Genomic DNA, 24426 nt, shown 5'->3' with positions numbered 1-24426 from the left:
TCCACTTGTGTATCCCAACCCCTCAACAGAACCACCAACCCCCGGGCCCAAGCCCCTCAAGCAGCCCAGAGAAGCTGGTGCCTCATCTTGCCAGGGCTGAGGGGCTTGGCAATGTGATGTCACAGGGCCTCTGTGCCAAGGAGGATGGTCCACGCCAGGTGTTTTACTCTGGGTCCCCTCCCTGTAGGGGAAGCCAAGCCTTGGAGGCCATTTGGGGGCTGAAATACAACAGGCCAACCCATCTGGGTGTGACTCTCCTCTCAGCCACGTGCTGGCTGTGTTTCCTTGGGCAAGTTACACAGCCTCGCTGAGCCTCAGTTTCCAGTTCTATAAAATAGGGCCAATAAGGCCCATCCAAAGTGTTCTTGCCAGGGATGAGACTAAGAAAGGAAAAGGATCCAGTCAAGTATCTAACACAAGTAGGATGAGAATAAACTGTAGTATCTTCCCATCTAACTTTCTCCAACAGCTAAGCCAGAACCTTGGAAGAGTTCCAGCAATGGACAGGAATCTGACGCTTTGTTCCCCACATGTGGCATAAGGATCCCACGCTTCCTACTAGCTGCTGGGGTCACTGACCCAGGGAGGAAGGAGGGGTGGTTTCTTCCCCCAGGCTGGTGATTTGGGCCCAGATAACCCAGAGCCACACACTAGTGGGCCCGCCCACAACCACTGCCCAGAGCAGCTAAATCTGAGGTGAAATCACCCTCCGACTTAGTCCATGGGAACTCAGAGACCCTGGCCTAAATCCTTCAAGGTGTTGGGGCACCCATACCCTCATCTGTCAAGTGGAGTTCCCTTCCCGCCTGTGATTATTGCACACAGGACAGTCATGGGCGTAGGGAACAGCAGAAACAGTCTGGTCTCTGGGGCAACGGAGGATTGCAGAATCTTTGCCTTCGGGGATGTCCAGCCTTGTGGAGAGATGAGGAGGTATCACTGTGTAAAGAGATTAGAGAGAGACATCAGAGCCCCTTCAGGCAAGGGCAGGGGAGTCACAGGGTGGTCCCCACCCCAGCCTACAGCACAGGGCTATGGCCGGGAGGTCGGGAGGCCCCTGGAGGGGGCTGGGGACTCTGTGGACAGTGGGGCCTCAGTAGCACCTGAACCTGTGCTTTTCACACCGTCCCTTGGCGCCCAGGCCTGAGCAAGAAGAAGAGGTGGGTTCAAGGCCACACCACTAGAGTTAGAGCCATGGCCAAGAGCCTGGTCCTGGAGGGGTTTGGACCCAGAGTGGGCCTCCCAGGGGTGGACAGCAAGTGCAGGCCTGGAGGGAAAAGAGCGGTTGCTGGTGGGACAGTAAGGGGAGCAGCCTCGTTGTTGCAGAGTTAGGGGCTGACTGATGAAGGGGAGCCCTGCCCAGCCTTGCCCTCCAGCTACAGACGGCAGGACTTGGGAGAGGTGGTGCCCTCGTGGATGAAGTGCCCTCTGTGGACCAGGCTCTGGGGGCATCTTTCAGTACCTGGAATCTGGACCTTGAAGAAGCAGGCTGGCAGAGATCATCAAGTTTGCCCTCCTTCCCTGGTCCATGTTACATTTTACACGTGGGAAACTCAGAAGGCCAGGGCCCCACCTCCACAGACAGAGGGAGGGAGCTCTGTGTGTCCTGGCCTCTGCTCTGGCCAGTCCCCACAGGCCGTGGAAATGTCCGAGAGACCAACTTGGCTTTCACCTCCATGGCCCGAGCTCCTTGGAGCTTCGGAGAGGAAACAGCTTGCTGCCCCACCTGCCTGTCCAGCCGGCTGGCAAGCAGGATTCCTGGCCCTTAGGCCTGGCTGTGTGCTCTGGTCTGTGCCCCCGGGCCTCGCTGGGCCTCAGTTTCTCCATTGTAACTTGAGAGTGAGGTTGGGTCAGTTGACTGTTCCACCTTTTGTCCTTTCGTGGTGTCGTCTTGAATGGTGGCCGGAGGAAGGGAGCTGGAGCGCCCGTGAGGGCCAGGCCACAGCACACTGGTCGGCGATGAAGGGAGCTCTGGCCTCGCTTCTCTGACCCACAGCTGCCTGTGTGACCCCTCCTGAGGGGCAAAGCTGTGGCCCATCTGAGGCTATGGGGGGGATGTCAAGCTGCCGGGGAGAGGACAGCCTGCTCGGAGGTCTCTGGCTGCCCAGGGATACCCACGGGGCCACCCGTGGGCAGGGGTGTGTGGCCACAAGATGGGGGAGAGGTTTTCTCAGGGTGTAATTAGTGCTCTTCTGGCACCCACCAAACTTCCCCTTCCTCTTGACAAGTTGCTGCCAAAACAGCCCTGATTCCTGTGGACTTGCTTAAATCTTATCCAGAAAGAAAAAAAAAAAAGAAAAGAAAAGAAAAGAGAAAAAAAATAAGAGGGTTGTTATTTGTGAAATTGCATTTCCCAGCCATGAGGGTGAGTCACACCATTTGGAGCTTCAAGTTTCTTGTTTGGATGAACTTTTCTCTGGGAGGCTGGGGCGGTACTGCCCTCCCCCAGACCAGTTCTGGTGGGGAGAGGTCTAGAGACAAGCTAAGGAGAGACCTTGATAGTTGGAAAGTCCAGGTGCTCCCAAGGCCAGGTAGGGCTGGACAGGTTGTACCTGAGCTGCCCCAGGGGAGCTTTAAAATGCAGACTTGGGCTTCGGGGAGTTAGTGTTTAACAGGGACAGAGTTTCAGTTTGGAATAATGAAAAATTTCTGGAGATGGATTCTGGTGAGGGTTGTACGATAAAGGATGTGAATGTACTTAATGCCACTGAACTGCACACTTAAAAATTGTTAAAAGGGGGCTTCCCTGGTGGCGCAGTGGTTGAGAGTCCACCTGCTGATGCAGGGGACGGGGGTTCGTGCCCCGGTCCAGGAGGATCCCACATGCCGCGAAGCGGCTGGGCCTGTGAGCCATGGCCGCTGAGCCTGTGCGTCCAGAGCCTGTGCTCCACAATGGGAGAGGCCACAACAGTGAGAGGCCCGCGTACCACAAAAAAAAAAAAAAATTGTTAAAAGGGTAGGTTTTACGTAATGTATATTTTACTGCAATGAAACAATATAGTAGATTTTGGGCCCTCATTCCTAGGTGGCTGCTTTGGTAGGTCTGAGGTGGGGCCCAGAAAACTTGTTAAAATTTGTTAAAAGGGTCCCAGGCCATTCAGTACAAGGTTGGACACACTCATCTAATCTGTAAAATGGGGACAGTGACTCATAGGGCTGTGGTGAGCATCAGCTATCTTAACATGTGTAAAGTTTCCAGCACCAGGGACATTAAAGTGCTCAGTATATGTTACTATTATCATCTAATCCCACTTCCTTTGGGACCTTCCCCACATCCTTTAAGGTTGTCCAGTCTTGGCTCGCATACCTCCAGGGATGGGGGACCCTCTGCCTTTCAGGATGGACCATCTGGGGCTATCTAAGAGCTGGAGAGTTGCCCTCAGACTTGATGCAGGTTTGTGTGGGATCTTTCACAGTAGCCCTGGGCAGTGGTAGAGCAGAGATGGTCATTAGGAGTTCAATGCCCAGTCACTGCAAACTGACTGTGTGTTGGGCCTGGCTGCCCTGGATGTGGTGTCTCTGTCTTTCCTTCCAGATCCCAGGCTGTGGTCTAAACCTACATGGGAGAGAACAGAGGCCCAGAGAGGGAAAGGGCTGGCCCAGGGTCACATAGCAGGGTGTGCAGGCAGCCAAGAAGAGTGAAGGCTGTGTCCTCTAGGGAGGAGTGCCAGACCCCCAGAGGCGTACATGTGTGAGGGGTGGGATCTGTCCTGGTTGGACGAGGGGTGGCTGATTCTCTGGGACCAGCTCTCAGCTCACCTCCCTCCCTTCCCACACTGAGGGGACACAGAAAGCACTGTCCCTACCCTGGGCTCCTTCTGTCCCATCTTTTTAAGGAAGCCTGAGGCAACTTCCTCTCGGTGCCTATCCTCCCCTGTGAGCCTGGGGACCCCCAATAACAAGGCTGTGTTGTCTCTCCAACATGGCTCCCCAAGGTCTGTAGTTCACTGCTGGGGTTCTTGGGCATCTTAGCTGGGGCCAGGTGTGCCCAAGCCCCGTGTCCAGGTATGTCATCAGCCTCCTGGGGAAGCTGCCTCTTCCCAGCCTTGGCCTGGCCCCAGGAGAGGGGCCCACGGCCATTCCCTGCCAGCCTCACCGCAGGCCCCACCTTTGCTAAATTCCAGTGTGCCCGGCTGCCCAGAGCCCGTGACTCCTATAAATAGAAGCTGTATACACCAGGAGGGGGCCTGGGCTGCGTCTACTTTGAAGCCAGGCAAGACATCTGGTTCCTGTCAACTGGAGGTGGGAGAGGTGAGAGAGGTGGGCCACTTCCTCCCCGGGCTTCCAGAGAGCTGGCCTGGGCTGGGACGAGGGCTCCCCAGAACACAGTGTGCACAGGCCTGGGGCTGCAGGAGACCAGGCAAAGTGCTGGACTTCAGTCTCCTCTTCTGTACGATGGAAACAATGCTGCGAGCTGATGTCTCAAGTCACCCCACTAGGATGTGGCAGAGCCCCGGCTCTAGCAGGTTGCTTTCTGCCGTACGTCTTACCCCTGGCAGTGTGTAGAGAACCGATGATCATCGTCTTCACCATCACCATATACTGAGTGCTTCCTCAGTGCCCGGCAGGAAATAAAAGGCTTTACATTCTTGGCCTCGTGTTAGCCTCATAGAAACCCTTGGAGGTAGCTATCGTTATTCCCATTTACCGGATGGGACCACTGAGGCCCCGCGTGGTTACCTGGCTTGTCCTTAGATGCACAACTAGAGGTAGGACTTGAATGCAGCCTCCAGGAAGCTGGAGCCTGCAGGTGGCTGAAGGGTCACTATGAATTCGTGTGTGTGTGTGTGAGTGTGCGTGTGTGTGTACTGGCCTGTGGAGGTTCCCAGGAGGCCACAGCGGCGTAAGGGGCCAGGCCTCAGAGCCCTCACAGCCTCTGTCCCCTGCAGGCGCTGAGCAGCAGCGTGTACAAGAACGCCTCGCCCTACGGCTCCCTCAACAACATCGCCGACGGCCTCAGCTCCCTCACCGAGCACTTCTCCGAGCTGACCCTCACCTCTGAGACCCGCAAGCCCAGCAAGCGGCCTCCGCCCAACTACCTGTGCCACCTGTGCTTCAACAAAGGACACTACATCAAAGACTGCCCCCAGGTAAGGCAGCCCGGCCCCGATGGGGCTCAGGGCCCCTGCTGACCTGTGGGCCCTGAGTCCTCCCAGGGCCCCTTCGGCAAGCGCCTGGCCCCGTGGCTGCTGGTCGCCACCTTTTTGTCCCCTCTGGTCTTTCTGAGGCAGGCTGGCTGGTATGGACGGGACAGAGCCCCCAGCTTGGTGCTGCACCGGCCGGTCAGCAATCTGGGTGGGGGACCCCAGAATGAGGTTCTGGGCCTTCGAGTCCCCCCAGTCGTCCTGCCGAAGTGGGTCCTGTTACCGTGGCGCAGGAGGGGGCCAGCAGTGTCTTCACAGCTCTCCCGAGAGCCCGCCGCCTCCCGCTCACAGGGAAGGAATGTGGGCTCTGGGCCAGGGATCCAGATGTGCGCCCCCCTCCCCCAGGCCCCGCCTCTGCCTCCTCTGCAGCCTGCTCCCGTGAGGGGGAGGGGGCGCCCTGCCCGCGCCCTGTGCCCCCGGGATAGGTCTAGGTGAAGGCCTCGGGCACCGTGGGCTGGGTGTCGCTCCCTTGGGGTGGGAAGGGGGTTGGGAGACCGAGGCTTCAGGAGCAGCCCCGTCTCTCACCCGGTGCTTTGCCACGACAGGGTGGGGGTCCGGGGGGCAGACCCCACTCACCAGGCGACCCTGACTCTCTGACCGACACGGCCTTGGAATCCTGGGGAGAGAGAGGTTAAGAGTTGTGTTAAACACCACACGAGATTATCAGTGATTCTTTTCCCCTATTGTTTTTTCATACTTTCCACTGTTTTTAGAACGTGGTACTACTTTTATTTTGTACGTGTAATGGAAATGGAATCCTGGAAACTCAGAAAATCCGTGTAGTCTTGCCCTCCAGATGTTGGCAGCCGAGGGTGTGGCTGGGCAGGGCTGGGTCCCTCCAGGACCGGCGGGAGGTCGAGGTGCAATTGCCAATCACCGCTCTTCTCAGAAATGACCGTGCCATGCCTCAGGTCCTGGCTACTTCAAGTACGGCCGGCCACGGCTGCATCAGTGTCACCCCAGAGCTTGTTAGAAATGCAGAATCTCAGGCCCAGCCCAGAACTGTGTTCTAGTAAGATCCCCGGTGATTCAGCCGGTGACCTCAGCCCTCCCCCAGCCCTGGCCAAGAGAGGCCCACCCACCCCGGACCCACTGATGGGCTGCCCTCCAGATCCACACTCCCCTGTGCCCTGTATACACAGTAAGTATACAGTATACTCAGTATACACAGTAAGCAAGGGGCCTTTTGCATGAGGAGATCCTGGCAGAGGGTGAGGATCTGGTTGACGCCCAGAGGTGTGCCCATGGCCCACCCAGTGAGCCTTCCGCAGATGAACCGCCAACACAGGGGTTGTCGGCTCTCAGGCACTCTGCCTACAGGGCAGAGCAGAACTCCGCCAGGTTTAAGGAGGAGACAGGCAGCGTGCTAAGTGCTCTCCAAGCATTCCATTCAACGCTCACTTCTGCCTGGTGTGCTAAGTGCTTTTAATAGCCTCCTGTTACGGGATGCTTTGTGTGAGTGAAGGTCTCACACTGGACCATCAAGCCAGTCAGTGGAGGAGTGGAGATTTCAACCCGGTGACGCTCAGACATAAGCAGGGGCTCTCAGGGGCTCTGAGGAGGTGTGCTCGTGCTGGGCAGACAGCCTGGGAAAGCTTCCAGGAGGAGAGGGGCTTGAGTGGGGCTGGCAGGTTGATGGGACAAGGGTGACCAGTATCCAGAGGCAACAGATGATGAGTCCGAGGTGGAGGGATGGCGAAGGTGTGTGTGTATTTGCGCACGTGCTGCGCTCTCCCACACGGGGCCAGAGCTCTTCCCAATGTGAGGGGTAGGAGGGTCCCTCTCCTAGGTGCCTCTCACTTTCTAGCACTGTGCTAACCATGGTCCTTCCTTTATATGGGTTACACAGTGTGTTCGCTTATCTTGTGCAGGGGCTCTTAACTCTGTGGCCGAAGTAGGAGTAATAGCCCCATTTTACAGTTGGAGAAACAGAGTCTCAGAAAGGTGACGTGCTGAGGAGAGGGCAGAACCCTGGTCTTGGGGCCTCTGTGCTCTTTGTTTCCTTGAGCATCCACACCGCTCCAGGCTGAGACTTCCATGGCCTGTGGAGCTTGTTTCTCCCTTGAGCTGGTAGAGCCCCTCTTCTGGCCCCATCTCAAACTTGATTCTATCCGGGATTCCTGTAGACCCAAGGATCTCCCTTCACTCTTCATGAGGGTCACAATCCGTAAAACGAGGCTAGTGAGAACACTAACACAGAAGACTGCTGTGAGGACTCAATGAAGTAATGCATGAAAAGTGCTTAGCACAATGTCTGGCACACAGTAAGCACTCAATAACTGTTGGCCAGCATTATTTTTGTCTCCCTTGCATCACAATGCAGAGTGCACATACTTAGATAAGTATTTTATCAGGCTGGAATATGATTGGATGCTCCAGGGACATGTGCTGGGCTAGATTCATCTCTGCCAGCCCAGGTACCATACAGTACAGCAGGTGCTTAGTACAAGTCTTCCTGAATGAAGGAACAGGTGGAAATCTTTGTTTCAAATGAACTATTATATAAGAGCTCAGCATTTATAATATTTAAAAGTGAAATGCTTATTTTTGGTAACAGCTTTAATGAGTTATAATTCAACCATTTACAGTATACAAGTTGATGATTCTTAGTATATTCACACAGCTGTGCAACCGTCACCACAATCAATTAAAGAACATTTTTGTCACCTCAAAAAGAAACCTCAGGGCTTCCCTGGTGGCGCAGTGGTTGAGAGTCCGCCTGCCGATGCAGGGGACACAGGTTCGTGCCCCGGTCCGGGAAGATCCCACATGCCGTGGAGCAGCTGGGCCCGTGAGCCATGGCCGCTGAGCCTGCATGAACGGAGCCTGTGCTCCACAATGGGAGAGGCCACAACAGTGAGAGGCCCGCGTACCGCAAAAAAAAAAAAACCAAAAAAACACACCTCATACTCTTTAGCTATCACCCTCTGAACCCCCATCTCCTAACAACCACTAATCAACTTTCAGTCTCTGTAGATTTCCCTATTCTGGACATTTCATATAAATAGATTCATATAATATGTGGTCTTTTGTCACCGGATTCTTTCACTTAGCATATTGTTTTCAAGGTTCATCCATGTAATAACATTTATCAGTTCCATGATTCGGGAAGTATTCCATCCTGTTTTATTTTCTGGAAGAGTTTGTGGAGAATTAATATAAATTCTTCTTTAAATGGTTGGTGGAATTCACCTGTGAAGCCATCTGAGCTTGGGCTTTCTTTTGTGAGTAGATGTTTTTTTATTACTAATTGAATCTCTTTATTTGTTATGGGTCTATTCTGATTTTCTATTTCTTCTTGAGTCAGTTTCTGTAGTTTGTGTATTTCTAGAATTTGTCCATTTCATCTAAATTATCTAATTTATTGGCATACAGTTGTTCATCATATTCTCTTATAATCCTTTTCATTTTGTTTTTTAATGTCCCCCTCTTTCACTTCTGATTCTTATAATTTGAGTCTTCTCTCTTTTCTTTTTTTTTTTTTTTTTTTTTTTTTCTCTCTTTTCTTTATTGGTCATTCTAGCTAAAGGTTTGTCAACTTTGTTGAACTTTTTAAAGAACCAACTTTTGGTTTAGTGGATTTCCTCTATTGTTTTTCTATTCTTATTTCCTTACTTTCTACTCTATTCTTTTTAAAAATTGTGGTAATATACATATAACATAAAATTTACTATTTTAACCTTGTTTCAATGTACACAGTTCAGTGGCATTAAGTACATTCACATTGTTGTGCAACCATCACCATCGTCCATCCCCAGAACTCTTTTTATATTGCAAAACTGAAACTCTGTACCCATTAAGCAATAATTCCCTCCCCTTCCCTCCCCCAACCCCTGGCAACTATTATTATACTTTCTGTCTCTAAGAATTTCACTACTCTAGGCACCTCATATAAATGGAATCATACAGTATTTATCCTTTTGTGACTGGCTTATTTCACTTAGCATAATGTCCTCAAGGTTCACTCATGTTATAGCATGTGTCAGAATTTCCTTCCTTTTTGAAGGCTAAATAATATTCCATTGTGTGTGTGTATCTGTGTGTCTGTGTGTATGCCTCATTTTGTTTTTCCATTTATTCATCAATGGACAACTGGATTGTTTCTACCTTTTGGCTATTGTGAATAATGCTGCTATGACCATGGGTGTTCAAATATCTCTTTGAGTCCTGCTTTCAATTCTTCACTCTAATCTTTATTATTTCCTTTCTTTAGCTTGCTTTATGTTTAGTTTGCTCTTCTTTTTCTAGTTTCTTGAGGTGGAAGGTTAGGATACTGATTGTACATCTTTTTTTTTTATTAAATGTGGGTGTTTATAGCTATAAATTTTCCTCTGAGCTGCATCCCATAAGTTTGGTATGTTGTATTTTCATTTTCATTTATCACAGGGTATTTTCTGATTTCCCTTGTGATTTCTTCTTGGACCCACTGGTTATTTAGGAGTATGTTGTTTAATTCCACATATTTGTGAGTTCCCCAGATACCTTTTTTTTAATGATTTCTAGTTTTATTCCATTGTGGTTGGAAAACATACTTTGTATTATTTCAGTGCTTCTAAATTAATTGTGGTTTGTTTCATAGCCTAGAATTTGGGCTGTCCTGGAGAATGGTTCATGTGCACTTGAGAAGAAAGTATTCTGCTATTGTTGGGTGGAGAATTCTATAGATGTCTGTTAGGTCTAGTTGGTTTATAGTGTTGTTCATGTCTTCTGACTTCTTGTTGATGTTCTGCCTAGTTCTATTGTAAATTATTGTAAATAGGGTTATTGAAATCTGTATTATTGTTGAATTGACGATTTTTTCTTCAGTTCTGTCGGGTTTTGCTACATGTATTTTGATGCTCTGTTACTAGGTACATATATGTTTATAACTGTTGTATTTTCCTGATGGAGTGATCCTTTTACCATTATAACATGTCCCTCTTTATCTCTACCAACATTTTTTGTCTTAAAGTCTATTTTGTCTGATATTAGTGTAGCCTGCTTTCTTATGGCTGCTGTTTACCTGATATAGCTCTTTCCATCCTTTTACTTTCAATTCATTCATAGCTTTGGATCTAAACTGTGTCTCCTGTAGACAGCATATATCTTGTTTTACTTTTTATCCAGTCTGACAATCCCTGGTTTTTGTGTGGGTTGCTTAATTCATTCACATTATTAATAATGCTATTGTTAATGCTCTTTTCATATATGATATTATTAATATAGTTGGATTTAGGTCTGCCATTTAACTTTTTGATTTTGAAATTGCTCGTGTCTTTTTTGTCCCTCTGTTCCTCCTTCACTGCTTCCTTTTGCATTAAGTGCTAATTTTCTAACGTAACGTTTTAACTTCTTTAATTATTTTTTCTCCTTTTTTTTTTTTTTTTTTTTGGTGGTATGCGGGCCTCTCACTGTTGCGGCCTCTCCCATTGCGCAGCACAGGCTCCGGATGCACAGGCCCAGGGCCATGGCTCACAGGCCCAGCCACTCCATGGTATGTGGGATCTTCCCAGACCGGGGCACGAACCCGTGTCCCCTGCCTCGGCAGGCGGACTTTCAACCACTGCGCCACCAGGGAAGCCGTCTCCATTTTTAAAAGCTATTTCCTTAATGGTTGCTCCAGGGCTTATCTTATACCTCTTAACTCATCAGAATGTGCTTCAGATTTATACTAACTTAACTCCAGTGAGAAATGTTACTTAACTACAATACAGAAATGTAACTCCTTTGTAGCTCTATACTTTTTTCCTTGTTCTTGTGGTATTATTGTTTACATATTACATCTATGTATGTTACAAATTCAACAATACTTGTTATAATTATTACTTTAGTTAGCTTTATGTGTTTTAGAGAAGCTGGGAAAAGAAATGAGAGCAATCATATATCCATCGCTTATGTCATATTACCCTTCTTATTTCCCATTTCCAATTCTTATCATTTGTTCTTGCGGATTCAAGTTACCACTTGGTGTTCTTTCCTTAGCCCAAGACAGATTTTCTCCTACCCACCTCCTTTGTGCTATTATTGGCAAATGTACTACATTTCTATGTTACAGGACAAATAATACAATTATATACATATTGTTTTATAAATTGCTTTTTGAATCAGCTAAGAGAAGAAAAGAAATATGCACTTATACTGTCCTTTACAATTACATAATCACCTTATCAGTGTTCCTTGTCTCTTTCATGTGTATTTACATTACTCTCTGAGGTCCCTTACTTTCAGCCTGAAGAAGTTCCTTTAGTATTTCTTGAAAGGTTGGTGTGCTAACGATGAATTCTCTGTTTTTGTTTACCTGAGAATGTCTTTATCTCACTTTCATTTTTTAAAGATCTCTTTGTTGGGTATAAAATTCTTGGCTGACAGATATTTTTAAATTTGAGCACATTAAATATGTTATCCCACTGCCCTCTGGCCTCCATTGTTTCTGATGAGAAGCCAGCTAATATTATTGGAACTCCATCGTAAATGACATGCCATTTTTCTCTTGCTGCTTTCAAGATTTTCTCCTTGTTTTAGCTTTCAGCAGTTTTACTATGTTGTGTCCATTTTTGGACCTCTTCATCTTTATCATTCTTGGCGTCTGTTGAGCTGCTTGGATGAGTTGATTAAACTTTTAAATCAGATTTGGGAAGTTTTCAGCCATTATTTCTTTGAATAACTTTTCTACTCCTTTCTCTCCTCTCCTTTTGTGGAATGACTTTTAAATGGTCTAATGCTTTTAAAATCTTAAATGGTCTAGCTGGGGGTGGAATGTGCAGAACACTAGGCCAGCCCTGCCTGGGTCCTGAAGCTGCCCATGGAGCCCCAGGCTCTGAAGAAGGTAGCAGTGAAAATGTGGTTAAAGCATTCACTGCCAACAGCCTGGGTAGTGGGATACAGGAACCAGAAGTTGGTAACCTGTTAATTGATTCTTTTCCAACCTTAAGGGTGGAGAGAGGTATCCAGAGTTCAGCTCATCAGACTGATGAGCCTTCTCATAAGTACCAAGTGCAGTGCAAGGGGATTGGTCACTACAGGAAGAGGGGTAGCCCCAAAAGCAGAGGCAGAAAGTGCTGGAGACAAGTTCCCAGTGTTGGTGAAAGGCAGCCCCTCTTTGTGGGGTGAGGCTGTGCCTGGGCCAGGGTCTTTCTCCAACCAATGTCAGCACTGGCCCAAGAAGACTGGGACTCAAGAATGTCTACCATTCAGCTCTTGACAAATCTGTCCCTGTTGCTGTCCCCACACAGTGTGCCAGGTGTCAATTCAAGGGTAATAATAATATGAACAACAATAATAATAGTCTCTCAGCATTGAGTTTACCACTGAGCTTAGGGTTTAATATGCATTAGCTCATTTAATTGTCTCAAAAACTCTATCAGGTCAATTGCCAGATGATAAAACCAAGGCCCAGAGAAATTGGGTGGCTTGCCTAAGGTCACACAGCTAATGAACAGCAAAGCTGGAATTGGGACTCAGGCCTTCCTGATTCCAGAGCCCATGCTTTTTAAATTAGATTCTACCATCAGCTTTAGCGTCCAGACTTTGATCTCCACCAATAAAGAGGGACAAAGACAATGTGGGCAAAAGCCATATCAGGTCTGGTCCGGCCAAGTCATTGTGTCTTGTTAGAGTCGACCGCTGGTCCAGCCCCAGGGTTTCTGTTGCCCCAGTGCAGTCAAGGAGGCCAGGGGTGGCTGAGGCTGCCAGCTCTGGTGACTGCAGAAATCCCAGGTGGCTGTAGGGACGTCATGGGTGCTCTCTGTTAGGCCTGCCTGCAGGGTCACCTGTGTGTCTCATGTTGGCTTTTGCACACTGATGTGGCAGGACCTGTTCTGCGTCAGCCGCGCTTGCCTGCGTGGGTATGTCTGTTTGTGGTGGGACCTTGGCTCACTGCCACATCCGTGCCCAGGACACACAATCTGCCAGGACAGAGCTGGGCCCAGCACTCAGGACAATTGCCCAGCCTTTCCTGAGCTCCTACTGTGTGTCAGGCCTGTGCTAGATAAAGCTCTACCTTCGTCCTCAGTGGAACAGAGTGGACAACAGAAACGCTGTTGACCATTTAGGGTGACCAGGGCTACGGCTAAGGTTTGCAGTGAGATACCAGCTCTGCCTGGAGGTTCATGGGAGACCTCAGAGAGGAGGAGTCTGAGTGTGGAGCAGGGAAGGTTTCCAAGCAAGCGTGTAAATAGTGGGAATATTCCTTCCGGGAACCCCGAGCCCTTGGCGAAGGCAAGCACTCTGGGTGCCTGAGGGGAGGGGTGGGAGACGTGGCTGCAGCAGGTGGTGAAAGACCTGTGTGCCAGGCTGCACAAACTTGGACTTTATCTGGAGGGCAAGAAGAAGCCATCCAAGGCTTTTAGGTGACATGCTCGGATTGGCATTTTGAAAGATCATACTGGTGGCAGTTGGGAGGCCCGGCTGGAAGAGGCAAGACTGCAGACGAAACCAGTCTAGGAACGTGGATAGATGATAAGACCAGATATAAGGCAAGGGCAAGCAAAGGTTGGAGGTGAGGGGACAAATTCCAGACATGATGAGAAAGTAGCATCTGTGGGGCATGGTGACCAGGCAGGTGAGGGGGAGAGGGGTAAAGTGTCAGGGAGGGCTACCAGATCGCTGAAGTGGCCACCTGGGCCAGTGGGGTGCCACTACCTGGTATAAAAATACACCTGCCTGAGAAGATAGACTCTTCTTCATCTAATCATTCAGCAAACATTTATTGAACACTACTATGTGCCAAGCACGTTGTAGGCATTTGAGGATGCCACTGTGAACAGACCAGGAAAGCTTCCCACTCTCTTGGAGCTTATGTTCCAGTGGGCGAAGTCAGACAATAAGCACAAATCAGTAAGAAAAGAAGGAGCTCTGACATGGCGAGGAGTGCTCTGAAGAATATGAGTGCTTTGACCTAGAGTGCCAGGCCGACTTCTCTGGGAGAAACAGCAGGCACTCTGAGGGCCCACTATTCTTTCAGGGGCCCACAGAAATGCTGTAATTTTCATTTATTTTAAAACCAGAAGAAAAAAATGAAAGTAATAATAATGAGTATATAATAATGAATCCAGCCTGGGTAATATTTATCTTTATACCAACACAGTCATAAAATAGAATTTCTCATCACTTTTTATGGAGGAGGGGGCCCACAAGTGTCTTAATGTGGCCTTGAAGAGTGTCTGGGCCTGCTTTGGGTCAGGTGACCATTGCAGGCCTCTCTGATGGATGATAGAATGTGAAAACCCCACATACTACCTTTCCCTGAAGCTCAGACAGGGTTGAGGGTCCATATGACAACAGTAAGGACCCTGATGTTAGTGAAGGGACATCTTGTTAAGGTCAAAGGAAACAGCTTCAAATTTATAACCCCAAAACCAGAGTTCAAGTTCCAGCTCTACTATTTACCAGCTGTGCAACCTTGGATAAGTCACTTAACCTCTCTGGGCCACCTCTCCTCATCTCCAAAACATGTCTGCTATTTTGGGCCAGTGCAGGGCTCCCTGCCTTGATGGCCCACTCAGCACCTCTTTAGGGATGGAGACTGGGGTACGGATGGGGGACACCTTCCCTAAGCCCTTTGTCACCCTTCATGGTGCTCAGGCCCAGCCACACCCAGCTGGCAGCCATCCATCAGGCGCTGAGCTGGGAGCAGGAATTCTCTAAGCCCTCAGCCTCCACCACTCCCAAGATATTCTTGGGGGGCTGGTTGCCCCTTTGAGGGAGGTCTGAGGGGCGTCATCACCTGTGTCTCCTGTGTCCAGCTAAGGACCGGGCACTGTGAGGGGTCTGGGGAAGGTCTGAGCCCAGGGGAGCTGCCATTCCTGAGTCAGCATGCCCAGGGCTGCTAATGAAATCCAGATGTCAGACGGAAAACAATCATCGCCCCCACCCATCTGGCAGCTCGGGTTTCTTGGAGATTGCAAAAGAAGAAGAAAAATAGAGCAGTGAGAGAATCCAGTCCTAGAACAGCTGAAACCTTAGAGGTGGGATGTGAATAGTTTCAGGGTCTTGCTGGGGGAGGGGCAGGAGGCAGGGGGAAAGTGAAGGCTGGCCCAGGTCCCCCCTGTCCCCAACCCAGTCTCTGCAGCCCCTGGACCCCAGCTCTTGCACCTCTACCCAGGCCAGAGCAGGCTGGTCCCTGTGGGGTGTCCAAAGGAGGCAGGGAGGGCCATGGCCGTCAGCCCATGTCTGGCCTCTGCCTGGGGTTTCCAACCCCTTGTTGTGACCCTGACCTCCCTGCAGACCTGGGTTTCCTATGGGGCCACAGTGGCTGAGCCTGGGGAGGGGACGGGCAGAGAGGGATTGAGGGTATGCAGGATTTCCTGTGCAGATCCTCTGGGCAGGGACCATTGATTAGTTCAGAGACATCCATATACTGATGGGGAAACTGAGGTTTTCTCACGGCTCTGGTCAGGACTACAAGTTATGAAAGATTAATCGTAGGAGGAAGGGAAGGAGAGAGGGAAAAGAAAGGAGGAAAGGAAGGGTGGGAGGGGGAGAGAAGGAAGGAGGGGAGGACAAACAGTGTCATTTTATGATTCCAATGAGGAAGGACTGGGCCTAGGGCAGGTGGCCTGCATTGTATGTAACAAGTATCATTGCAGGGGCTTGCTCCGAATCTTGGGGTCTGGGCTCTGATATTCCAGTGCTCAGCACAGAACCTGGGATGTCGTGAGCGCTTGGAGGATATTAGCTGTGACGGATGTTGATGGGGATGGTGTAGTGCCTGCTAGTTGGTGTCGGTGCTGGTTTTGGGGTGGTCCCCACAAACCCTATGTTGTGACCTCGGTCTTTCCTCCCTCCCCTTCCGAGGCCCTCACTTTGTGGCATGGTGGTTCCAAGCAGAGCCCTTAAGCCAACCCGCCTGCGTTCAACCCCCAGCACTGCCTTGGACTAGCTGTGTTAATGACCATCATTATTGTTATGCCTCAGCTCAGCTGTTCCAAACTGGTTTGAGAAGTTCTAGAGGTCTAAGAAAGCGTTTCAGGATTGTGGGGTCATCAGAGAGGGCTCTGATCCTCCCATCCCACCCTCATCCCACAGGATGGGCTGCCTCTGGGATGGGCTGCAGGAAGGCCATGTGATGAGGCTGGGCTTTCTCAGGAGCCTTGGGATAGGGGCTGGGACAGGCTCTGATGACTTTGGGTCATGTAGGTTGGCTTGAGGGATGAGAAGTTAGGAACTGGGTCCTGGAGGCTCCACTCTAATCAGGGTGGGTGCTTTGGGAGGAGGGACGATGGGCCATGGCTGGAAAGTGTCAAGTGCCACCTGTGGGCTGTCAGCTCCCCTCTGGCCAGGCAGAGGGATGGACCCGCCAAGTGCTTGCCCTGGCAGAGACAGTGGGAGCAGCTGTTGGGAGGATGGAGGGACAGGGCGTGGGGGCTCGTGTGGCAGTCACTTTTACATCCTTCCTTCTGCCCCAAGCCTGGCAAGAAAGAGTCTGAGAGGGCCAGTTTCACATCCTCAGCTGCCAGTTCTTCTTTTAAATGGACCACAGGTGGTGACTCAGGGCCCCCAGGAATCTCGCCATGTCAGTTGGCTTCACCTTCTGAATCCTCTGTCTCTGGTCTCTGAGGGACAAGGATGTTGGCAGAGCCTGGGAGCCAGAGCCTGTCCCTGGTCCTTTAGCCACCTGCAAGGCCTAGTGGATGGAGGGCTGGAGCAGAGCAATTGCATCCTTGGGCTGAATAGCTCTAAGGTGTCACCTCCTCCAGGCAGCCTTCTCTGATTTCCCCTTTCCTCCAAGCTCAAAGGGACCATCCTCCCGAGCCTCAGTGAGCTGGGCTCAGAGCTCACTTCTGCCCTTCCCCAGCTGTATCTTTGTGTATGTTGCACAACCTCACCCAGGCATCTGTGAAATGGACTCACCAACTTCTTGGGTATTTGTGGGAAACGTGTGGGCAAAGCAGCTGATACTGTACTTGGCATCCCACAAGCACTCAGTCAATGGCAGCTCTTGTTAGTATTACTCGCTAGGTTGCTGGGCCTCCGCGAGCCTTATCTGCCCTCATTTATAAAGGGAGGCTCATGAGCCTGGCTTTATGGGTTTGATGTGAGGTGGGTGAGAGGCAGCCTGGGATGCCACGGGCCCTGAAGCCTCTTTTTTCTTTTCCCTGCCCCACCCCGGCCAGGCCACTTAACCACACACTCAGGTGCACCGCACACCCAGGACCCTCCAGCTTCTGTGCCTCAGCTCATGCCATCCCCCCAGCCTGCAGTGCCTTTCACTAACCTCTTTTTCCCACCCCCCTTTCAGAGCCCAGCTTGAACTCATCTCCCTGGAGATGCCTTCCGCAGCCATTCCAGGCCCACCAGCTCTCCTCTGGAGATCCACTTTCCATGATCTGCACCCCTATCCCAGGACCTGATTCTAAGGCCTCTGATGGCTTCTCACCTGTCCTGCCTCCCCACCTTGTCCCCGGACGACAGGTGATACCCCCTCATTGTGTGGCTCTGTGCCCTGCCCTGGTCCTGGAGTGTGGCCTCAGCCTGGGCCCCGGGAGGTGGTCTTGGCTATTTGCCGTTTGAGTTCTGCTGAGACTCTCACACCCTAGGGCTTTGCCTGTGCTGTGCCCTCAGCTGGTAGTTCACTCTCATTTCTCCATCTTCTCCTCCAAGCTCAGCCCAAATGTGCCCTCTCCCATGGAGCGGCCTCCTGTGCCCCCGGCCTTGCTCCTACCCTGCTTTGCTGAGCCCTGCCTAGCCTGGGGCCAATCCTCACACAACCATCTCTCCACTTCCCGGGTGCCTACCCCAGGTAGGGTCTGTGTCTGCTTGGCTGGCAAGAGGTCATGGGCTTTGGGGTCAAAAGCCTTGAGCTCTTATCCCAAGCCTATGGCTCAGTAGTTGTTCAACTTTGGCCAAGTTGACCCTGCCCCTGAGCCTTCACACCCCCGAGTGCATGAAATAGGGTCAGCCATTAAGCCCATCAATCAGGGCTTCTGTGAGATCCAGAAACAATGGGACAGGCAAACCCATTTTGAAAACTATAAAGTTGTACTGTTTGCCCCACTGCCCAGTGAGCAGCCAAGCACAGGCCCTGAATACAGCAGGCGCTCCCCAAATGTGTGCTGAATTGATTAGAGGTGAGCAAGTGGGCTTCTAGGGTGGGTGTGAGCCCGGAGGTTGCCGTAGCTCCTGCCCTCATCTGCTGGGGGGTCTTGGAGGCACACCTTGATGGCAGCAGTTTCCCTTCCCACCACATCTGGGTGGCCCCTCAGGATGGAGCCTGTACCCCATGGCTTGTCTGGGGTGAGAAGTGGCTCAGTCTCTGGGTTCCACGACTTGGTACCATCGACCTGGCCTGCCTTTAAGATCTGGGCTTCCTTCCTCTCACTCCTGCCCCACATCTAAGATTTGGGCTACAGAGAAATCAGGCAGCAGATACAGGGAAGTTACGCCCATGGAGCAGGGTGGGGAGCCTGGAGAAATGCGCCCCCCCCTCATGCCTGGCCTGCAAAGTGCCTCCGTCTCATTATCTCATGGAATGCTCACTCACTCTAGCCTGGGTGTGTCTGCGGTCCATCTGTCCACCTTCTCCCACTTCATCTTTCCCTCCCTTCCTTCTTTTATTTTGTAATGAAGTGTCATGGAGAGGTTAAGCAACTTGCCCTTGGTTCCACAGTTGATTAGGATCAGGCCAAGTCTGTCTGATCCCAGGACCCAGCCTTTTCCACTGTCTTCTCTATCCTTGAGAACAGCCCCATCCACCAGGACACGCTGTGCATCTGCTGTGCTCTGGCCCGGGCAGAAATCAGGCTGCGGGAGGGAGCGAGCCTCCTAGCTTCCTCTCTGCCTTGCATCTGCACTTTGTGCGGGAGGTGAGTGTCTCTCATCCCACAGGTTAAAGAGAGGTGTGTCCTCAAGCATGATAACAAGGGGTAAAAGCAAACACAAGCCCAAACTCCCCTCCACCCCCGCCTGCTGCCCCTGCTCCTTGGTGGGGAGTGTGAAGCTTAAACAGGGCCGTGGTCTCCTCCCACCACAGGCCTTCTGAATCCTCCCATTCGCCGGTCCCTCCCTCCTGTGTGTTCCCAAAGGACCCTCGCACAACCAGCTTAGTGTCTTTGTCTTCTCTTTTGACTATGATCTGGGGCAGGGTCAGGGTGGGGGGAGTGGGCAGGAAGTCCATGAAATCACTAGCACAGTGCCTGGCACATGAAAGTGCTGCTTCGATACTGTGCCCCCAACATCTGCCATGGCACCTGCCGCAGAGCTGGGCCATCATATGGAGATGGTATTAACAGTACGGTAGCTGACACTTACAGGGAGAGTTCTCTATGTCCCGGGCTCTGCTCTAAGCACTTTATACATATTGACTCATTTAATCCTCACACCAGCCTTCTGTAGGCTCTTATTATCCCCATTGTACAGAGGAGGAAACTGAGGCACAGAGAGAGTATGTGACTTGCTCAGGGTCACACAGCTCAGATCCAATCCCAAGCATTCTTGCTTCAGAGTCTGTGAGGGAGGAACGGAGAAATAAGCAAGACTCAGCTGGGAGGTGGGAAAGGAAAGGAAGGCAGGGAGTGAATGTTGGCTGAGCAACCTCCGTGTACCAGAGACCATGCTGAGTCCTGGCACATCATCCATGTCCTCAGAGATGTCAGTTCTCCCAGGGTCACACAGGAGCCAAGGGCAGGGCGAGGATTTAAGCCCAGCAAGCCTGGCTGTAGAGCCTGGCTGATTCCTAACCCTCTGGTCCACCAACCGAGGCCACTGAGAGCCAGATCAGTAGCCAGCACAGTTCAGTGAGGGCCCCCCGGGGACCCCCAGGAAGCCTCAGAGCACAGGAGCTGTCTGGCCTCTGCCTCCAGGCCCACACAGTTGAGTGGAAGGCAGGATAGGGAGTTGCTGTGTCAGGCCACTCATTGCCAAGGTGTGTGTGGTTCTGACCAGCCACGGAGGAAGAGTTTAGAGGAGGCACTGTAGCCAGGTGGGTGACCTTGAACAAGCCCCCTGCCCTTGCTACACCTCAGTTTCCCCTTCTGTGCCATGAACCCAGCGATATGCATCCTGTCTGCCCCTCAGGGCTGCTTTGTGGATCTCATGAGCTAACAGAGCTGGAAATGAATTGCAAACCAAGCCAGACAAAAGTAAAGGGTTCTTAGGAATAAAACATTTTTATTTATGAACATCTAAAGGCTTGCTTCTCAAAGTGTGGTCCGTGGACCAGCAGCAGCATCCGGAGCTTATCAGAAATGCAGGACCTTGGGCCCCATTCCAGACCTGCTGAATCAGAATTGGCATTTTCACAAGCTCCCAGGTGATTCGTGGGCATGTTAAAATTTGGGAAACACTGGTCTAAGGACCATCTGGGTTCCCACTTCCCCATTCTTTGAGACTGCCTTTTGGGTTTTCTTTGCATAGCCTGGTAGGGGTTCTTGGTTGGAAATCCCCCATCTAGTTGGAGGAAACACTCTGGCCCAGCAGGACCCCTGCCCTGCTAGACTGCTTAGGAGCTGTGAGCATATCTGATTAAAACTGCAATCAGGCAGAGGCTGTGAGCCTCTGCTGCTCTGGCGGGCTCTGAGGAGTGCCACCCCCATCATTTGTTTAGGAGTTCAGCTCCCACAGGAATCCGCAAGGCCAGCCAGACCTGCTACAGGGACCGGGGAGAGGGGCACCCTCAGCTAAGGTGCAGGAGGACTGGGGATTTCCTCTGAACAAGTAAAGGGCATTTGTACCCAGATAGGCTCCATCTTCATGCAGGAGGGCAAAGGTCTAACACTGCAGCTGGAATGTTTCAGGTTAGACAAAAGAAAGAACTTCCTTATTGATTGAGAACAATCTGGCTAAGGCTGCTGAGGGCTCGCATTCCCTTAAATGTGTGGCCATGTTGGGTGAGGTCAAGAGGCAGAGGCAGAGGCAGAAAGGATTCCCAGAGGTTCTCTGTCCAGCCTCTGCCTTGAGACCATTTTCACTTAGAGAGGTCAAGGAACTTATCTACGGCCACTTAGCACGCTAATGCAGCAGGGACTCCTGGCCTCTGACTCCCCATTCCTGGGACCTTCCTTCATTACAGGCCTCCCTGGACGCTGGGGATTGACCTTGATGACCTCCACAGTACTCCTCCAGCCCCCCTGGAAACCACCTGGAGGACTTCAAGCATGAGGGTAGGGGGAAGGGAGGGGCTGGCTTTGTGAGCCTAGCAGTTTCTGTCCTGGCCTGCTTGGTCCCTAAGACCACTGGGGATGCCCCTGGAGCAGGGGGACTCTAAGGCAGACACAGAGAGTTGGGCACAGGGTCCCTGGAGCCCAAAAGGTCCAGGTGGAGGTAGAGCATGGCCTGAGGGGCCTGACCTTGGTGCAGAGGCTAGAGACCACTGCTGTATGTTCTGGGGCCAGCTACTTGCATTCTCTGTTTCCCTGTCTGTGATAAGGTGGTGACGTTTACCAGATCAGTGCTTCTCAACTGGGACTTCACAGTAGAATCACTAGGGGATTTTTTTTTTTAGTTTGGTGTTGGACATTCTGATTCAGTAGATCCAGGGTTGGCCTCGCCATGGGCATGTTCTCAGCTCTCCAGGTGATTCTGATACACCTTTGCCCACGTCTGAAGTAGAGCTCAGGCAGGTATGGGGGAGGGCCCCTGCAGGTGAGTAAAACCATCTTTGTCCTTCTGAGGTCCTGGGGATGCAAGATTAGAAGTTTCCATGAGATGGAAATGAACATTCCAGGAGTTCCTGCTTCCAACACTGTACGAAGTTCAATCCCAGATTTCTTAGATCCTGTGATTACCAAATTTTATTATTCTGGGAAACAAGGCTTCCCACATGGGATGATACTGACACTTGGTTGCTCTGAGTTTGTCAAGAGTCTGAGGTTCCTGTAATCATTCCATATCTAAATGGTGGGATTCTGAACTCTCCCACGTTTTCTGTTTCAACGTGCTGTTATTCTTGATCTTTGAAATGAAGATTCTCCATGTCTATGATTCTAACACATTATTATTATGAATTTTAGAGATTAAGAATCTAAGCTAAAAAAAAAAAGAATCTAAGCTATTATGGTACTACCATTTTTTAAAATTCTAAATTCAGCAACTCTGTGATCCGTCATTCCACCCGGGCTCTTGGCCGCCAAGACCCAGAGCCTGGCCTTTGTCTCCCCCAGACAAGGTGGTGATTGTGTAAGCTTGGATGCTTGCCCCCTCCCCTGCTTGGCCTGGATGGCCTCTCTGGGGGGAAGAGCAGGGGTGGGGAGAGCAGGGACCCCACAGAGCTCTCTCTGCTCTAGCTCTCGCTCTGTCACTATCAGTAGAGGAGTGGAAGGTAGAGCAAGGATGAGGGGCGTGTTTGACCGCACAGCGGGAAGGGCTACGGGTTAGGTACGTTGCAGCATCTCTTGTTGGCTCAGTGCATTGGCCCTATCTCACAGCAGAGCAGTCAGTTCCCAGAAGGTCAGCTGTGACTCAGACATTAGAGGTTATTGCATCCAAAGCATCTCCTCTAAACCCACACACACACCCTGACTCCAGATGGGAAAACTGAGGCCCAGAAATAGGAGGTGACTTGCCTGGTAGAGCTGGTACCCAAACCCAGGCCTCCTCGCTAAGCGTCCAGCTACTGCACGTGTCTTCCATCCCGTCCTTCTAAGGCCTTGCTTTTTGCACAGAATCATCAACCTGCTATAGCAGCCAGTCAACTTTTGGGTCCCCTGAAGTGACAGGGACCAGTCTCGCGACGCAGGATCCCACACTCACAGCCTGTAGCCTGGTGGATTTCACCAGGCCCAGGAGCGGCTCTCCCTGCCCCACGTGACCTCCCCTGGCTGTTTACTGCCGGCCAGACCACACCGTCTTCTGTTTCATTGCCCCAGGACTGGTGCCACATGCGCCGGCACACGGCAGCCTCAGAGACCAGGAAGAAGAGGGGGAGCTAGGAACAGGCAGGTGTAGGTTGGGGCCGCCACTCGCTCACTGTGTGACCTTGAGGAAGTCCCTCCTCCTCTCTGGGCCCGTGCGTTGCAACTCCCAGTTACACGAGACCCTGTATGGGAAAACCTGATGTGCTAGGAAGGGGCAGCGGCCAGCCTCACCCACTGCCAGTTCCTCATGCTCAGCAAAGAGCTCAGCAAAGAGCCAGGCTCCTAACAGCAACTTGTGTTTGTTGAGGGAGACTGAGTGGGTTTATTTATATTCACTGAGAGGATGAAATTTGGGATTCCAGAGACTTTCCTGGATTTTCAGAAAGTTGGCAAGATAGAGGGGAAAGAGTATAAAGGCCTTGGGCATGTGAAATTTTAGACAAGTGTCCATATAATGCTGAGGAAGGCGATGAGGTCTACCATTTACTGAGTTCCAACTATGTGCCAGGCACTTTGCATTCATGAGCTCATGAACTCTTCTCAACTCCCCACCCGATAGATACTATGATTCCCACTTGAGCGATGGGAAACCGAGGCTCACGGAGGTTTAGAAACCTCTGCAAGCTCTTGCTGCCAGTAATGGCAGAGCCAGGATTCGAACCCAGGTCTCAGAGCTGCACAGCCAGAGCTCTTTCACTTTGCACTTGGCTGGCTGAGAGGATGTGGGGTCATGGGATAAACAGTGGCCAGGGACTAGAAAGACATTTTCCAGGCGACATGAGTGGTTGCATTTTTCTCTTCCTTCAGCATGATTCTCCCCGTTTTCCATGCACTTATTTTGATGGATTTGAGGAATCCAGAGCTGCCTATGGTTGCCCAGCCCTGGACCTCCCCCGACCTCTCCCTGGCCCACTGCAGCTTGTGGAGTTGGGTGCAGAGCGAGGGGCTCTGTGCAGCCACACACATGGCGCACATACCCGGAGCTCCAAGTGTGCGCACTGCACACACACCCCTCTCCAGTATGTGGTGCACATGCCCACACAGAGGCTCTGCCGCTGCTGGGCCCCAGGGAGCTGCCAGGTTGATGGGAAGCTCAGTGAACATACCTCCCTTGGGTCCCAGACAGGTTTAAGGAGCCTCTGCTACCCTCTTGACCACCTGCTTTCCTGTCAGTTGACTTAAAATGGAGGTGGCAGCTCATCTTAAGGTGTGTGCCCCGGAGAAACACCTGTGCATGTCATTCCTTTGTCGTTTCTTTGGGCGCCACGTGAGCACCTGTAGTCTGCAGACACGTGCCCGCCCAGGCTCAGTTCAGGGCCCAAGCTCACTGCCCTTTTGTGGGCAGAATAAGAAGGCTTTGCTCCATGGCTTCCACATGCCAGTCTCCCACACCGTTCCTTCTCCTCCCGCGATTCTGACCTTATGGGCTGCTGGGAGTGAGGCAGGGGTGGGAGAGATGGGCCAGGACCCATAGGAGCACATGTGGGTGGGCTTCAGGGACTGGAGCCGCTGGG

The 24426-nt window shown here is 51.3% G+C and overlaps 1 protein-coding gene across 3 annotated transcripts in view; it reads left to right on the top strand.

The window, feature by feature from the left end:
* ZCCHC24 (zinc finger CCHC-type containing 24) overlaps window positions 1-24426 on the top strand; it is a 63054-nt gene that overhangs the window by 8120 nt on the left and 30508 nt on the right. For all 3 annotated transcript variants that reach the window (XM_082634704.1, XM_082634706.1, XM_082634705.1), the window contains exon 2: window positions 4890-5090. In XM_082634704.1, the coding sequence (XP_082490830.1) occupies window positions 4890-5090 (201 nt within the window). The remainder of the gene's footprint in view (window positions 1-4889; window positions 5091-24426) is intronic.

Source organism: Mesoplodon mirus (genome assembly GCF_964341445.2).
Source record: "Mesoplodon mirus genome assembly, chromosome: 2".
In the NCBI taxonomy this organism is placed as follows: Eukaryota; Metazoa; Chordata; class Mammalia; order Artiodactyla; family Ziphiidae; genus Mesoplodon; species Mesoplodon mirus.
This window is presented reverse-complemented; position numbering and strand designations above follow the sequence as displayed.